Genomic DNA, 17,358 nt, shown 5'->3' on the forward strand with positions numbered 1-17,358 from the left:
CAAGACACACAGTCACCAACCATAACACACAATAACACACAACAAACAAACACACCAGATTCATCCAACACAATTCATACACCAAACACACAAACACTCACAAATTCAGTATATACTCTGAAGAGAAGGCGAGGTAGAAGACGGACATAAAAAAATAAAACTGGGGCATATGTACCTTTTTTTCCTGTGGGTTACAGGACGGGGTATGTTTTTAAGCCGACATAAATCGAGAAGGTGAAAACCAAAAAAAAAAATTAATATATAAAAAAAAGTCTTAAAGTATTTCAACGAGTCTGCTCAAACGACCACGTATAAAGCTAAAACAAATACATTTGAAAGAAAAGTCATCTGATCTTTAGCATCATGAATTTCAGGCGTTATCCTGATTTTGTAATATCGTTGCTGGCGGCACTGCCTCTTATCCCCGCACACCAGCAGAATTTAAATAAGTGCGCAGTGTAGCAACAGAAGGGGAGGTTCGACTCCACACTGCCTCTTATCGCCTCGCGTCAATTTGTCCCACGACCAATTGTACCACGTGTTCCGCGTGTCGTTGACCTATTACAGTAACAATAACAGAATTTATACATATAAATAACATCTAAATGGGGCGTCTTCAAAATCTATATAGAGTCGTATTATCTAATGTATTTGGTGATTTTTATTATCATCACCATTTCAGCCATTATCCGTCCACTGCTAGACATAAGTCTCTCCCATAGACTGTAATAAAGAACGGTTCTGAGCCACCTGCATCCACTGACTCCCTGCAATGCATTTCAGGTCGTCACTCCATCTAGTGGGGGGTCGTCCTACATTCCGTTAGCGACTTTTATTATACAAGCTATTAACTTTCCACTGCTGAACGAAGCTTCCCCTTTAAGGGGGGTTTTGCCAGTAGTTGCTATGCTTGGCAGCGGGTTGCCAACCGTACTTTGACTTTTGCTGATGTCTTAAGAGAGACGTTGCTGCCCGTCCCTCCACCAAACTAAACTCTTTATTGTTCCCTTCAAAGATCGATATTTACTAATAGTGAAATAAGCATTTTTATATATATTGTGTTATTTATATTCTTTCTTTTCTTCTTCTAAACTATTCTCGTTCTAAACTTGAATTTGTTCCTTAAAATATTTTATTTTTTAAATAATTAATTATAATTTAAATGATACTAGTAAATTTTAAACCATTTTGCTGTAAAATCTGAACGTATTCGAGGCCTAAAAATAAACATGTTGATGTGACGTCATTGGAAATTAACTGCGAAGTTGTCAACGTACAAAATTTTCCACAAAGTGAAAACGACAATTATAGTAAGTCCATTAAGTTCCCGTTTTCCAGTTATACATAAATATATTATAAAGTGGAAGGTATTAATTAATTCTCCATAATTACCCCACCGAGTCATTTCTATTACATCTACAAAGATTAATTTTATAATTAATTTTACGTAAGCATAATTAGCCGCTATTATTTAACATTTCCAGTTACATAGCAATTAAATTAATGTTAATTGATTGTGAGTGGGCCTAGTGGGCAAAATATTATTCGACCGTCGATTGTGTACTTAAATAGTACATTACTGCAGCGGCCAGCATTGATTGGCCAGCGGCCACTGAGGCATTGATGGACGAACGTGCAAATGTGGGCCGAGGCGTAGCCGAGACACACATACGTGAGTCCATCAATGCCTAGTTGTGGCCAAGGCTTGTATAGTACTTTTCTCAAACAATGCGCGGAAATCAAAAACACAATTTTACTTTTTAAATTCAATGACGAATAACGAACAATAATAATTGTTCACGCGCCATAATGTTCCTTTGTTTTTCTCTTCAATAAACAGCTTTCTATTTGCAAGCCAGTTCGAAATTTAAATAAAACCTTGTAATAGTTACCTCCTTGGTAGCCATGTTTTGAAGTAAAAGGTCATTTCATTTTTAAATTTCAGGACAGATATGAGTTTACATGGTAATTTATCTGGCCGCAAAACACGACAGATATGGATTTTCATACAACTATTGCCGGCCGCTGCCCGCATATAATTTGGCCAGTACGGCAATTTTGATTTATCTCGAAGAAGATTTTCAAAATAATGCTCACATTTCCAAACATGTTTGAGAAAAATTTCATTATTATTTCAAGGTTTTATATTTTTTTTAACGGATCAGAGTGGAGTGTTAACCCCGTTTCCGTTATTCAATCCTCCGAATTCCACAAGAATTAACCACGATGATTTCCTAGGGGAACCGCGTGGAGGTCGAGCTAATAGGGTGTATTGCTAGCAATGAGGCTGTCAACCCTAGTTATTAACAATCCTTTCATCCCCGGAAAAATAGATTTTATATCTACGTTACAAGTTAATTAGGAAACAGTGACCGTCAAATTTGCACACCAAATAAGATTAGGTATTACAATTATGTATTTTTTATAAATAATACTTTGTCGATATGTCCAACCTAATATGTCAAAACTTTTCCATTAAAAAATGAACCATCAAAATCAGTTTACAATTGGTGAAGACGACCTCCTCTTTGAAATCTGTTAATTAAAACTAAGTTAATACAGAACTATAAATACTATCGTAAATCACACTTAATTGAACCTAGTACTCTATAATTAACATGATTTAAACTTGACTCTATTCAGTAATCCTGGCTGTAGTAGTTACTTGAATAAGAAATAATTTCTCTAATTAATTTCAATACAAAATTTTGTTTCAAAATCTAAAAAAAATATTTTCATATTCATTCATACAAAAACACGGGTAAAATAAGGATTTATCTAATATATGTATAAAATTCTCGTGTCACGGTGTTTGTTACCAAACTCCTCCGAAACGGCTTTACCGACTTTTATGAAATTTTGTGTGCATATTGGGTAGGTCTGAGAATCGGCCAACATCTATTTTTCATACCTCTCAATGATAAGGGTTACCCACCCCAAAAATTTTTTTTAAATATTTTTGACAATTTTTTTTATTTTTATTTTATTATACTCGTAATTTAGCATTGAAAAATACATACAACTTTAAATTTTCATCGTTTTACGATCAACCCCTGTATTTTAATTGTGATTTTTATATTTCGCAATAAGTGGTAAAACAACGTTTACGGGGTCAGCTAGTTTTTAAATAAAATAGTTATTAGAATTATGATTTTTTTATTATAATAATCACCATATCGTCCTGAGCGAACGCAGGGACAGTATGGTCTATGAATCGAACGTTCTCTCAACGGTTGACCGCGCTATGCCGGGTCACTAAGTGCTTTTTCACGCTACGTTTGAACGATCCGAGGTTATAGGACGAAGGAAACACGTCAGGGGAAAGGCCATTCCACAATATTAATGTTAGGTGTTCGGTATTAAACAATACTAAAACATATACTATAAATAATGTACTGGGTTGACTGGAAGAGATCTCTGTTAGAGATAAGTCCACCCTTGCTCACAACATTTATAAATGGATTATTTTATATGTAACTTACAAGTGCAATAAAGAATATATATATATATAATGTAGATAGATAGATAGGTACTCTTTATTGTTTCCTCTGAAAGATTACAATAGTGAATTTATTATAAACACAAGCAATTACAAGAAAATATACACAGTGAAATAATAATAGGCGATCTTTATTGCTAAAAGCGATCTCTTTCACACAATCTTTGGGTAGGGAGGGGTAATTATAAAGAGTTTGATCGTAGGCACCATGTTATGTTTTTCAATCACGACATAGTGGATTTTATTATCGTTTTTTAAATGGTATCTCGCTAAAAATGCTCTAGTAATGCCGTAACTTGTTGAGACGACATATTGAGTGGTAACCAAGCTCTTACTAAAAAATTGTTCGGTAGCTTTAAAATAGTAAAAATTCTTCTTCAATGGGAGTATGTGTCTATTATATTCATCTTTTATGTACATTAATATTTTATTTGTAGCCCTTCGACAAATGCTATATCGGCGCGACGGCGGAGTTGGATGAGGAACGAGTGTTCTGCGGACAAATGGCCGCCATATACTTGTTCGGGGAGGCGCTGACCACGCATCAGATCTGCGCCATGCATAGGCTCGGTCCTGGCTATAAGGTGAGCTTGACGTCCTTCTTACGTTGTACCTTATTTTTCTAACATTATTTTCTTGTTATGGAAAATTAGATTTTTAAATATAATTTCATAAACTGCTAATTTCTAATATACTGAATTAGTTCATATACTTAGTAGTAAAATCTTAACATATTTATTTTGTAAATTTTCCTGCTAACCATGGATACAGAGTCAATTCCGATTCGACAATGAATGCAACATCAGTTTGCCGGAGAACCATAAAAGGGTGAGCGAGACAGCCGCTCCCAAGCTTGACAACGCTGAAATCCCCCCCATCCCGCCTGATCCCGTTGATATTGCCATTCCGCAATCCCCCGAGCCCCAGTCTATCGATAGCGCTTCGCCGACTGAAGATACCAGGACCGCAGTCGCGGAAGAAGCATGCGTAGTTGTGAAGGAAGATGCGACACCACGAGGGCGGCGAATGGCCGACGAGGCGCGCGAAGTGGCCGCCGCGCATGCGTCCCTGCTCGTAGATATTGAAGCATGCAAGCGTGTAAGCATGCCGCGCCGCTCGCTACTGTATCTAGTCTACTGTGTTTGCCTTGCTTGATTTTGTCTGTTGGGAAGCTGTGTTGGTCGTCTGATCTGATCTAACATGACAAGTGGTTCGTTAATCAGAACACCAACTTGTTTCCGTGCACCTGCACATATTGTCGTTTAATGTCACTTACATTGTGTGTAATACCCGTATGCTATTGTCTGTGTGGTGCCAGGGTCAGTTCAGATTCGACGCGGAGTGTCAGATACCGCTGCCTGCGAGCGAGATCCGGATGGACCGTTATGGTGACCTGGTACACGATCCTGCACAAAACATACATGACGTAAGATGTTTGGTTAAAAACCACATTAGGGTTCTTGGTTGGTCAATTAAACGGTCTTGTTGAAACATTCCTTACTAACTTCATGGTGTATTTTATAGTAGGTTATGGGTGTCTTTGGAGTACTTTGAGGTCGTGCATGCTATATGTAATTTTCATAACCCTTACTTTATTATTTTAAGGTTAATCATGAAATTGTATTTAATTTACTTTCTCATTCAAAATTAATTAAGTACTAGTTATTAAACTTAATGGACTAATCAATCATGTTGGTGAAACCTTACTTTTAATATAATGAATAATAAAATATGAAAAGATTATCTGGATAGTTAGGAGAGTATAATTAATTTCAAGATGAAAACGGTATATAAAAGTTTATAGCCGTCGCGTTAATGAAAAGTAAATCTTGCCATTGGTTCTTATAGTACTTTTTAGGTTGAATACATAGTTTCAATTATAAATCCACCTTCTATTTGTCTATTAACATTAACAAAGTTTAGTGGTCCTCTAAAAATTTCACTTTCTAACTCAGACAAGTTTATTAGTAATTGATTTATGATCAAAATTCTATTGAATATATTTAGTTGTTCAACAATTATAAATATGGATAAAGTTAAAGGAAGGAAGGAAGGAAGGAAGGGGCTTCACGGTCGAATTAAAAAAGAACGGAGAGGTATTATAAATAATTTTAGCTTAAAATAACAGTTAAGATGGCTGCCCAAGATCTTATAACAAAATACATATTTTAAAAGTAACACAGGGGCGATGTGAATGAGTTCGCAGCATAAATAACGAGACACATGCCATCAGAAATATTATTTCATTCAAATACATTTTAAATAGACATATTTTTCTTTATTCTTATTTAGTTAATAATAACTTAAAATAAATTAACCAAATAGTTATAATCTATAGTGGCTTGCATTCATGTCATGCTAAAAAAGGATACATTTATTTGGTCTGTTAACGGCCCGCAATCCGCCCTTTGTGGTCACCATTTTGTCACTGCTGAAAAGTTATTTATTGCTCTCGGATTGTACAAGTTTCAGGTACAGAGTCACAACTTCATTAGTCCTAAATAAATAAGTGGGTGAGGCCGCAGCGGCTCTGTTGTCGACCCGAAAACAAGGCAGGTTTGTTATTCGACAAACGATTAACTTTTTTCGTTGGCAAACAGCCGCCAAATACTGGCCTACGCTTAATTATTTAGAGACCTTTGGACTATCCTGTTAATGTGGCATTTGCACGCGGATGTTTACTAAGTAAACTGGGAATGAGAATTAACAACTCAGTGTCCACGGCTATCCTGGGTGGTTGCCCTTAATACACAATTCGTAATGCAAGTTTCAGACAACTCTAGTAAATACCGCCCTGAGTGCCCTTTGCTATTTTTCGCCACCTATTTTCCGCCATGCTCTCATTTCTACAAAGGTAACTCACAAATATTCATTTATGTTTTCTCAGAATGAAATAAATTCTTTGAAAGTTAACATACTAAATATATCTGCAGTTTTGTATTTTCGCTTTTCCCTGACTCCGCCATTCAGTTGACGAGTTTCATGTTATGTACAAAATGTAAACATTTATCATGAGTATACTCTAAAAATAATAAATAATCTCTGTAAGCGGTTTTATGTATACATAATGCATAAACCACTTACAGAGATGTTATCCGTGAATTATAGTGGGCGTTTTGTATCACGTATTCACGTAACTTTATACGTAGTCGTATCATGTGTGCGCTCGCCCCCTGTTGTATCAGTGCCTTTGAGACAGTTAAAATATTCACGAACCGCTACCTGGGGCTGCTTCACTGGTATTCAGACGGTTTCTCTTTTAAATATTTATCATGCTGCCTCTCAGGGCTGCTCCATGGCGGAGGCAATCAAAATACACGTAATTTCTCACTGGTCGTCGTCTTAGCTCGATTACTTCAAGACTATCTCGAAAACTCGGTAAAGGAGTTAACGTTGCGAAAAGTTTTAAGATGTTCAATCTCGTTCAGAATCATTCAATAAGAAAGCCATCCTTTGAGTTGGGATATCTCTCTTCAACTTCGCCTACTTTATTCTTTCAAATTTTCGAGGATTCAGGTAAGTATTTGTAGGTTAATATCTACGAAATGTATAATGTGAAATATCAAAGATAAGTACTCGTATATAATACCTGGTACGAACATAATGTAATTAAAGTGGTCGTTATTAATTTTATTGTTCAGGTATCATAACATCAGGGGTTTGATTTTTACCGTTACTATCATTTCTACTAAGGTCGTTTTACAACATAAATAATATTAAAAAAAAAACATCATAAACTCCTAAAAATTCAATTATACGTAACTTTAAAAAAAATTAATTAAACCCAAAAATCCGCAAAAAGAAAGTAACATAATTTTGTCTATGGTGAACACGCCTCGTTGGGCCAGATGTTGATATAGCCTTCGAAATATCAGAACTTTCCCAACTGAAATTGAAAAATTAATTGGGTGCCTACGTATAACAATATTAATTAACGGAATGACGTCAATCTGGCCCCTGATATAATTGTGCAAAGAAAGTCCACGACTTCGTCTCTAACGAATTAACGAATTTGTTTGAGGCTGGTCGTGTTTGTTCGAATTTCTCTACCGTGAGTAGAACCGTTGGAGGACCACAGAATGCTTGTGTTTTTTTTTTATATAACTTAGAATGGCAAACAAGCTGACGGCCCACCTGATGGAAAGTGGTAACCGTCGCCTATAGACATGAGCAGTACCATGGACATAACAGAGTATACTGTTTCGCCCATGATACCTCCCATGCGTTGCTATTCCTGAGGACTCAGGTTTTTTTTTTTTTTACAGCCAGGAGGACTCAGGTGTTATTCCTCTGTACTGTACTTAGAGATTTAAAATATAGATGTTATTTCTATTATCGTTATGTGATTAAAATCTATTTAATAAGGAATAATAATCCCTATAAGGAGTTATGTCAGTAGTTGCCACGCTTGGTAGACGGGTTGGCAACCGCAGTTAGGCTATTAGAAATGTTTTAAAAGGGACGCTGCTGTCCATTCCTGGCCTTCCCTTAGTCGACTCTTACGACACCCACGAGAAAGGAAGTGGCAGCCTATTCTATTCTACACAGCGATTTTAACTATACATATGTATTATTAGTATTTATTATTTTTTTTTTTTGGTGAGCGTATTAGAAGACTGTAACGCTCACCCAGTTGATGAAATAAATAAATAAATAAAATCATTCAAATAGACTTATAACTGATTCGATCTGATGATTTTATATGAAAAGACGGTTTAAATGTTGTATGATGTAACACTTAATACATTGATGTGAGAAATAACAATCAACCAGAGGGAGAGTTTGTACAAAAGTCGATTGCTTGGGTACCTCTGTCCCATTCGTGTTTCTACCGTGAAGCAGTTGTGTTTGCATGGCTGTGTTTCGGTTTGAAGGGTGAGAAATGGCGTGAATTTACAGGGTACAGAGGAGTAACACCTGAGTCCTCAGGAATGGCAACGCATGAGAGGTATCATGGGCGAAACAGTATACTCTGTTATGTCCACGGTACTGCTCATGTCTATAGGCGACGGTTACCACTTTCCATCAGGTGGGCCGTCAGCCATTCTTAGTCGTATAAAAAAATGAAAGGTATTCAACATAATACTTGATATTTATTAAAAAATCAACAAAAATAATACTAATAAAGGAACTAATAGAGCGTTGTTTTGTGAGAATTCATACTTCGTTATACTTAATAGTCATAAATGTGAAAGTGCGGTGCTTCGTTACCTCTTGGCTACTTTAATAGCTCGATTAATTCTCAGGAAATTCCGTACTCACATATTTTTTCAGGACAGAGAGGGAAATATATTATTTTTGAACCCGGTCAATGATTATATCCTGATTTCGCGAATGAAATCGGCTGTGTATAACTAAGCTATGGATAATTGACACTTATCTGAAGTATTTTCTCTCTTTCTTTAATAATAACAATTTGTTTTTTTGAAATGTGGTCTGAAAAACGGTATTAAATAAAAACAGTGCTACATATTTCGCCTTATCTAAAGGCATGCAAATTTTCTCTTAGTACATGTTAGTAATTTTAAGTAGATTTTAAAATATAAATTCATTATTTACATAAGTCTTAGCTGTTATTTTAAATATATGAATACATTATTATTATTACATTAAGTTGATAAATTGTGTTAACATTTAAAAATAATAGTTATTAAACTAATTTAAAATTATTATTGACGACGATTATAATTTGGCATTCACCAATATGCTAGATATTCAAACCTATTTCCCGACCCTCAAACTTGGACTCCTTGTTGTGAAAATCTAAATAACGAACGTCTCGGAGCTCTATCCAGTTTCAATTTAGGAAAGTTGGATTCCTAATTTGACCCGACTGAGTACTAAATCTGGGAGTTCATTAACGAAATACGTTTTGCATTGTGTTACGAATATCGTCTAAATAAATCTGACGGAAAGAACTAAACATTTTCTTCAATGAGTGCAGAAGTAAGAACGAGTGAATGATTTCGTAATGGCGGCCATCTGGCTCGATGGAAATGGGACATAACTTTGTAAATAGACAACTTGAGGTACGCTTGTTACAAAAGCGAAGTTGAAAACAAAACCCATGGGTAGCCAGAACTGCGAGAATCTGTGTAAGCGGACGCGGCGTTCATAACCACCTAAGAGTTGCTTGTTGCCAACTTTATTAAGGAAATGGAGGAAACTTCTGACACCAGACTTGCTTCAGTTACAGAGTAGATAAAATTCACAGAAGCAAACCATCGATGTACTTACACTGGAACTGAACTATTTATATAATTAAAATATTTTTTATAAAGAAGTTGAGTTAGCGCATTGCGGATAGGGGCATGATGAGCCTTTCCGTTTCGTATCTGGTTCAAAAGATACCTCCGGCAATCCATTGCGGAAATGCCGCAAGTGTCATGAGGACCTTTGGGTCGGGTACGGATCATGAATGATCATTAATTTTTTTTTTATTAGAACGTTATTATATGTAAATTAATAGTCCATTATAAAGGAATAGAATATAATATTTATAAAGAATATATTAATTATTAAAATCAGTATAATATAAAAAAAAAATAAAAACATTATTTTTAGTTTTAAATTTATTTCAGAAACTCGACGCATATTATGAATCGTATTTATAATAGAATTTTGACATTAAATGAAATTATATTTCAACAAAAAACTTAATTTTTTTTTTGTAAAACTTAGAATGACGAACAAGCTGACGGTCCACCTGATGGAAAGTGGTAACCGTCGCCTATAGACATGAGCAGTACCATGGACTTAACAAAGTATACTGTTTCACCCATGGTACCCCCCATGCGTTGCCATTCCTGAAGACTCAGGTGTTATTCTTCTGTACCCTGTAAATTCACGCTTAAATTAACTTAAATTAATATACTATTTAAAATGTATGATAATTTGCAGTCTACCTTTGTGTATTATAAATTTAGCAGACTCTGAGACAAATAATTTAGCGCTCAAAGAGCCATGATTAATTTTATAATTTGTTTAACCTAATTCTACTCTTGTTATTCAGGGCATTAAAAAGAATAAGTCTAGACGAATTGTAAATCAAATTAGATGTCCACAGCAAAAGAATTGAGGCCGTAAATTATTTTGAACGAATTCAACATTAAATTATTTTCCTTCTTTTTTTTTTTATTTTTATAAAAGTGTTTTGCATCATGTATGAACAATATCTTCCAGTGAGAACGAAGATTTAATGGTCGACGGAGAATACACTTAAAGCAAACACAATTCGTGTAACGAGATGGACCCGTCAGTCGGCCGACGCTTGTCTTCCACCGCTACTATTGTCTACAACCTCTCGTATTTTAATATTTGTACACCTCTTCTAGCGATCTGTTGTTTCGCCGATATAAAGTCAGTTTGAATTACGACACTAACTTGGTAAAGCTTTAAAAGTTTAAAACTAAGGCCTCCGCTTGAGCAAGATAAAACTCGCTCCACCTTTGATAAAACGGTTACGGGATATCTTGTTTTAAGTATTAATAAAGCAGATTTATAGAATAAATTGGTTAATTTTGTTACGCACTCACTCATCATCATAATCTTTCAAGCCTTTCCCCATTATTTAGGGTCGGCCATCTTATTACTCACTGTAGTAAAATTTGTTATAATCTCAGTTTTATAATTCTTTGTTTTACATTTTAGTTATTTCTTCAGTATTGTATGAAATTATGTGGAAATTACAAGATATGGAGGAATAATTATTAAACATCAATGTAGGCTTCTTATACGTACAATGGTATAGTGCGGTGTTTCCCAACGTGGAGCTCACGCCCCACAGAAGGGCAATTTGATAGTTAAGGGGAGGGGGGGGGGGCAATTAAAAAATGGACTCGAAGCGATTTTAACCCTCTTGCTCCGAGCCATTTAAATGCAACGAATAGATATGGGTGCCAAATTTAACAAAAAAAGTAAATACTCGTAAAAAAATGTTATGTATATTTATTAGGTATAAATTTGTTTGACGTTACCAAAATATCAACTGGGCGATTAGAGTCGTCAAGTAAACTTTGTCGGGAAATTTTATGTATGGGGGCATAAAAATTTTTTAAATGTTCAAGTGGGAAACGCTGGTATAGTGTATTATGAAGCATATTTGAAAAAAGGTATTAAGAATGAATGCGAATAGCTATAAGAGCAGAGGAAGATCTAAAAAGACATGGATGGACTGTGTGAAAGATGATATGGACAGATTGGGAGTGAATGCGGAAATGACTGCGAACAGAGAAGAATTGAAGAGAAAAACATACTACGCGGACCCCAGATAATAAATGGGATAAGGGTAGGAAGATGACGATGGTATAGTGTATTATACTCATATGATGTCCATGGTACTGTTTATGGCTATAGGCAACGGTTATCACTTACCATTTATTTATTTGCTTACTTTATTGACCAAAATAAAATACAATACAAAAGGCGATCTTAATGCTAGTAGCATTCTCTACCAGTCAACTTTTAGGATGAACAGTTAATCACGAAAGCGGTATTTCATTATCGGAATAGCTAAAGAAAATAACAGCTAATAATGTATATCTATATAAAATAAATAATACATACATAAATAACATAAAATGATGATTATAATATACTTTTTTTTTTATACAACTTAGAATGACAAACAAGCTGACGGCCCACCTGATGGAAAGTGGTAACCGTCGCCTATAGACATGAGCAGTACCATGGACATAACAGAGTTATAGAGAAATAGAGAGCAATACTGTTTCGCCCATGATACCCCCCCATGCGTTGCCATTCCTGAGGACTCAGGCGTTATTTCTCTGTGCCCAGTAATTTCACGTCATACATACGTAAAAATAAAGGAATATAAATATAAAAGACGATGATTAGCTATTATTGTAGTAATGAATAATTAGGTAGGCCGTCGGCTTGTTATTCCTAGATGCATAAATTTAATATCACACTACCAAGTTGCACATATTTTTAGTTGAAGTTTTAAACTTGCAACTAAGTTGTTTAAACTTTTAACAAACTCGAATATGAAACCATTTTAACAATTTTAGAGGTCCCTACATTAGAAGCTATATTATTTTTCGTGAACGAGAGTATGAAGGGGAATTTTCTAAATTAAATATCTGAATCGTTTGTCGATTTGAGTATTCTAGTGTTCATATATTTATTTATTTAAGGAACACCAACAGCATATTGCATTATAACATATAGGTACAACAAACATTAAATATAATACAATACTAATGCACATGCCTATTATAGGTATTCACAGCATTCACTTTAACATAATTATACAATGCAAGAAAATGAAGTAAATAATAAAAACAAACATATATCAGTCAGTATGAGAAATTGGGCTTTGAATCAATAAAACAAGCTCTTCAATATTATTTTATATTGGTCTTTTCTAATGTGCTAATAGGAAGTCAATGCAAGTCTGCTCTCTAGCGCATAGAAGTATCGCTTGAAAACGAGTGGGGCGGTGACGTAGAAAAGTGAAAGTTAAATACATAAGTCATTCAGTATCAGTCTTTAGTCAAATGAGAGATTAATTTTTGCACATTAATTTATATAATATCAACAGTCAGTTTCCTGATTTGTCATAGTACAGGATATCTTTACTTAAGAAACCAGTTTTCAGCATTGGTATACATTTTAGCATTTATTTATTTAAAAAAACAAAATAATATTTTACTTGTGTTAAACTTAAACAAGATTTAACGGTTACGTCTCGTTATTTCGCAGCGAAGTGTGCACTCTGTTCTGGACCGTTACGCGAAAATTTCACCAACAGCACTCTCTCTATTTTTCTCTGTGCAAATTCTTAGCGTTTTCAAGAAGACCTGCAGACTGTGGCAGCATTAGTGTAGTTAATCTAAGTACAAACTTGCCGAGTGCACTTAAGCTCTCACCGCTTCAGTCCGAGGCGGGCTCCATGGTAATTTTATCAAACGTGCGGCTGATGTCACGATATATTCATATTAGTATTTTTTATTTAAAAATTTAAAACTATATATGTATGAACCTGAGAAATAGATATTACCAATTTAATTGTCTTATCGGATTGTTATATCATACAATTATATCGTATAAATAAGTAAAATAACTTTATTTCCTTAAACAAAATTAATCTATGGTACAATATAGCTATAACCCCATACCTTTTTTTTTTAATGAATGATGATGAAATGGTGACCCCACCTGCGCTAACGGTATACACAGGCGGGGCACCAGTGAGGGGTGATAAGTGAGAATAAAAGGACAGGTTACCCATTGTAATGAATATACCAGGAATTCAATACGATGGTTTCCAGAGTAGACCACGTGGAGGTCGACCTTATGGGGCATATTGCTAGAATAGGGACTGATAGTCCGCATTACTAACAAACCCTTCCCCCCATTACTCCATACTAGACGGGGGGAAAGAGATTGTTAGTAATGGGGTCTAATGGCCCCATTACTGGCAATATACCCTCTCAGGTCTCAGGTGACCTCCACGCGGTTCCCCCTGGAAACCTTCATGTTTAATTCTTGTCGAATTCATCATGGTGGGCCAACTAACCTGCATTCATTCTCACCGATCACCTTCCACTGGTGCCTCGTTGGTGTATACCAATAGTGCGAGCGGGGTTACCAATCCATTTTCACCAATTAAAAAAAAACCCCATACTAGACAAATCCTGTCTCGTGAAAGTCAAAGCAAGAAATATAATAGTTATGGTGCGTCGAAAATTAACCCTAACTTAAATATATCGTAGTATTTAAATTTGGTGGACCGATAAACTTAAAATTTAATGTGTTTATGTTTATTCATTTTATTCATCCCCTGATTTCATGGTGTTTGTATTTCTATTCTATTTAATGTTATATTAATTATAAAATAATATATTCATGATAAAAAAATAATAATAAAAACAAATATAGAATATCAAAATTACCTTTTACAAGTAGTTATGCCATAAGCTAATATTACAAATGTTCCTGTTTTCCTTGTGACGTATATATCATATGGAGCGTGGATCGTAGATATGAAACTGTATTGTAATATATTTTCATGCACTATTTCCCACAGGAGTTCGACAGGAACATAATGTATATGTAACACGCGATGGATCTAAATATATTGATGGCGTAGACAGTTTTTTTTTTTTTTAATGGCTGAGTATATAATGGTAACCTCGCCTGCGTTATCGGTATACACTAGCGGGGCACTAGTGAGAAATGACAGGTGAAGATAAAGCAGATCAGTTAGCCCACCGTGATGAATCTAACAATAAATCAGTCATGATGGTTTCCAGGGGGAACCACGAGGAGGTCGACCTGATATATATTGCTGAGTATATTGCTAGCAATGGCACTACTAATCCTACATTTACTACTACATTACTAACAATCCCTTCTCTCCCCTGCTGTAGACACTTGAATGCATAAACCCAATAGGTATAATATATATGTCACGAAACAAGTACGATACAAGTAAATAAAAAAAACTATTTTAATATAATGGAAAACGATGTTCCAACAAAACTGACTTTCATTATAATAAAACCAGTTATTTTAATTTAAAAACTAAGTAACAGAACCAATTTTGAATATGGGACCAATCTGTAGGTATATCCTTTTAGGTAAAATAATAATTTTCGAAATTGCTTTACAACTGACGAAGTTATGAAGTAACAAACAGAAAAATACAACCGATTTTGATAACCTCCTTTTCCAATCGTAGTTATGTCAATCAAAATCGATTGAGTAATTTAGCTTTTAAATAGAAAAACTGGTTGTACTAGTAAATTTGAATTAGGTTATTTTTTATGAAACACAATCTTGAATTATCAAATAAATAAAATTCATCTTCTTTTATTCTTTCTTTCATATTTTTTTTTTAGCAAAATATGTGGAACATATAAAAGTTACATAGATAGATAGATACTCTTTATTGTTTCCTCCAAAAGATTACAATAGTAAACTTATTATAAATATAAACAATTACAAGAAATAATCACAATGAGAAAACAGTGGGCGACCTTATCACCAAAAGCGATCTCTTCCAGGCAAACTTTGGATGGAGAGGAGTAATTATAAACAATTAGGATTACAAAATTCATTAGTGTAGTTAATACACTACACATATATTCCCTTTTATACATAGTTTGCTCTGTATATGCCTAACATGAAACCCGTTTTAGACTTTATACCAAAGTTTCTTCCATATAATCTTATTTAGCCCCTTAATTGCCTCGCGCGGAAGTATGCTCCTCGTATAAAGTTTACCATGAAACTCTAGTGCTGTTTTGTAGCTGAAAACAGCGCACATATTTCATGTGCCATTCTCAAGTTCGGCTCCACCATACGTACAACACTTACCCGCCGTCCGGTCGCGTAACTTAACACAGCTTTTAGTGGCTCTCCTTTTACAACGCGAGACGGCTAGTGTGGCGAGCGGCTGAGAGGGTTAACGTTTCTAGGGCTATAACTACCGCACTAGTCTTTTGTTTTATCAAATATTTTATTTTTATAAAGCTTGCCGATGCTTAACTTGCTTAAAATCCCTTGCCAATATTTTTAATCTTTCTAGAATTTTAGTAGTACGTAGGTAGCATTATGTTTGTACTTAGAATTATATCTATTTCACATAGCAACGGTTACAGGCGTAACTCGTACTTGGAAATGATATTTAAATGCGTCTATTAACAAATTTTAACAATAACTCCCAACTCCTATTATATTGTTAATTGCATCCCATCAAGAGATTTTGCGGTTAAACATTTGAAATTCTTAATCTTTTTCATACTTATTCTAATCTAAGTAAGGAGCTACTAATTTATTATTTCATAAAAGTGGAAGCTCTAACAATGTATTATGAATGTGGAAGTTTATAAAAAAATATTATTAAGTAACTGCGTACACAAACAAACAATATCCTGCATTAACGTATAAGATATTTTGATTCGAATTAACGTAGACAAAGCTGCGGTATTGCAGTATATATTTTTATTCGCTTCTAAGTTACATCTGCGCAAACATTAATCTATATTGTACTAAATTACATTTATTGCTTGTGGTGGTAGTGAGAATCATCGAATTTAATTATATAAGTTTATTGTATCAACCCTAACCTGTAGTCTAAATTTCCGCTCACCGTACATACGTATTCTAACCCGAATTAGTAATGTGATCGCTACTACATTTTGTTCGTGCTCGTGTCGGTATTACGTGCGTTATCAGCTTGCTTCTTGTTTGTATCCTGTAATGTCTATTTCGCTCGCTTTACGTTCTCAGAGGGTCTACCATGAAATTATTACCGAATCTTTGGGGCCGAACGAAACACAAATTTTATGTTAAAATTACATTAATACATACATATTAAAATATCTTTCCTTTGGACTTTTATGGTAGGATTTATGACATACGAAATTTTAAGCTCCATTTACTGGGCCGATTTCGGTATGGACGCTGACATGAAATTTGTGTGAAAATTAGGAACTTTATTTCATGGTAGATCCTAGTATTTGAGCGTCACTAAACGATCAATGTGTGTTATAATCGTAGCTGAATTGAATTTAATCATTTCGTCCTCGTAATCAGGCACTGTGGTTCATTTTGAGTGCATAGCGTGAGTTTTTTTTTATTCAACTTAGAGTGACAAACAAGCTGACGGTCCACCTGATGGCAAATGGTAACTGTCGCCTATAAACATGAGCAGTACCATGGACATAACACAGTATACTGTTTCACTCATGATACCCCCCATGCGTTGCCATTCCTGAAGACTCAGTTGTTATTCCTCCGTTCTCTGTAAATTCACGCCATATCTCACCCTTCAAACTGGAACACAGCCATGCAAACACAACTGTTTTACGGTTGAAACAAGAATGGGACAG

At 34.9% G+C, this 17,358-nt stretch overlaps 1 protein-coding gene across 1 annotated transcript in view; it reads left to right on the plus strand.

Moving 5' to 3' along the window:
- LOC113512204 (neurobeachin) overlaps nt 1–17,358 on the plus strand; it is a 520,131-nt gene that overhangs the window by 229,966 nt on the left and 272,807 nt on the right. Inside the window, exons 10-11 of the mRNA XM_052896806.1 lie at nt 3,937–4,083; nt 4,271–4,597. Of these exons, the coding sequence (XP_052752766.1) occupies nt 3,937–4,083; nt 4,271–4,597 (474 nt within the window). The remainder of the gene's footprint in view (nt 1–3,936; nt 4,084–4,270; nt 4,598–17,358) is intronic.

The sequence above is a fragment of the Galleria mellonella genome, unplaced genomic scaffold (genome assembly GCF_026898425.1).
Source record: "Galleria mellonella isolate WM207_F2 unplaced genomic scaffold, CSIRO_AGI_GalMel_v1 utg34, whole genome shotgun sequence".
Classification (NCBI taxonomy): Eukaryota; Metazoa; Arthropoda; class Insecta; order Lepidoptera; family Pyralidae; genus Galleria; species Galleria mellonella.